We start from the raw sequence: 1,276 nt of genomic DNA, 5'->3' as shown, positions 1-1,276 counted from the left end.
CCCTTGCAAAACCTTTAAAAAAAAAAAAAAAAAAAAAAAAAAAAATGTACTGTTTCCATTGACCCTATCTTGAAAGCCATTATATCTTACCCACTGCATGGAAGTTGGGTGATACTTTGACATCGGCTAGAGTGAATGCTATCAGTCCGAGACACATGCTTAGAGCTGCTATGAACTCCATGTTCGAAAACTTCTTATTCTGAATCACAACTCCGCCTGCAAATCACGATTGAATAGGTATTTATGAATCATTTTTCTGACACACACATAATAAAGTATGTACTCTTATCAGAAGTCAGAGGACCTAGTACCAAAGGGATTTTTTTTTTTCTGTGAGAACTTTTCAAGGGGTAAAAATAATAATAATTATAATAATAATAATAACTCTTTATTGTAATAAATAATTACAAAATTACAATAGGGCGTGATTATTGCCTAAGGCAATCTCTGCCATAAAACCCTTACAACTACCACTTAGTAGTGTCTTGAGAGTTACACATAAAAAAAGGGAGAAAATGGAAGAAGAAGGATAAAAGTGAAAAATGTGAAATAAGACAGCCCCCTTACAACTACCACTTAGTAGTGTCTTGAGAGTTACACATAAAAAAAGGGAGAAAATGGAAGAAGAAGGATAAAAGTGAAAAATGTTAGCTTGAAGGATAGCGCACCTGCCTTGTAACTGCTAGGTCGTGGGTTCGATTCCCGTTCGGGGAGAACTTTAGCCTAAACCCCTAAACGATAAGGTTCGTTCACAGAACGGATGGCTTCCTCCTATCTTGTCTTCTTTTTGAGCAATTGTAGTTCCCTCTATCAAAAATCCTAGAGAAAAAAATACAATTACTTGTGAATTGTCAGTTGGCAACAAATAATTAAAGATAGGTATGCTGTCATTTTACCTATAAGTACAGGAATCAGTTTGCAGCATTTGAAAATGACCTGGGTGGGATAGTTCAAATATTCCAGGGAAGAATTCGAGAATCCCATGGTACCCAATGTTAGAACAGCAAGGAGACAGTAGACTTTGATGGGAATTCTGAAACATAGACCACACTGAATATTACAGAACCAACAAGGTGAATTCTAAATTTTGACTTGAAGATGTTGAATTTAATTAATAAAATAACATAAAAAGTCCAAGTTGTAGCATTACCATTTTGGATTTACCTACTTAAATAACGAAAAATGGGTAAAAGTTTTGACAATACCCAATTTAGAAAAAAAAAAATAATAATAAAAAAACACACACACACACAATCTGATTTTGCCTTTACTTGCT

General features: G+C 34.2%; 1 protein-coding gene across 1 annotated transcript; it reads right to left on the bottom strand.

The window, feature by feature from the left end:
* Nucleotides 1–79: 79 nt before the first annotated feature.
* On the bottom strand, nucleotides 80–1,027 carry LOC103520752 (adenosine 3'-phospho 5'-phosphosulfate transporter 2). The gene is made up of 2 exons (XM_008485852.2): nucleotides 897–1,027; nucleotides 80–216 (listed from the first exon to the last, which is right to left on the bottom strand). The coding sequence occupies exons 1-2, from the start codon at nucleotides 982–984 to the stop codon at nucleotides 80–82; spliced, it is 225 nt and encodes a 74-aa protein (XP_008484074.2). The 5' UTR covers nucleotides 985–1,027.
* Between the last annotated feature and the right edge of the window lie 249 nt (nucleotides 1,028–1,276).

The sequence above is a fragment of the Diaphorina citri genome, unplaced genomic scaffold, assembly GCF_000475195.1.
Source record: "Diaphorina citri unplaced genomic scaffold, Diaci psyllid genome assembly version 1.1 scaffold4035, whole genome shotgun sequence".
Classification (NCBI taxonomy): domain Eukaryota; kingdom Metazoa; phylum Arthropoda; class Insecta; order Hemiptera; family Psyllidae; genus Diaphorina; species Diaphorina citri.
Note: the sequence above shows the minus strand (reverse complement) of the source record. Positions and strands in the feature narration are given on the sequence as shown.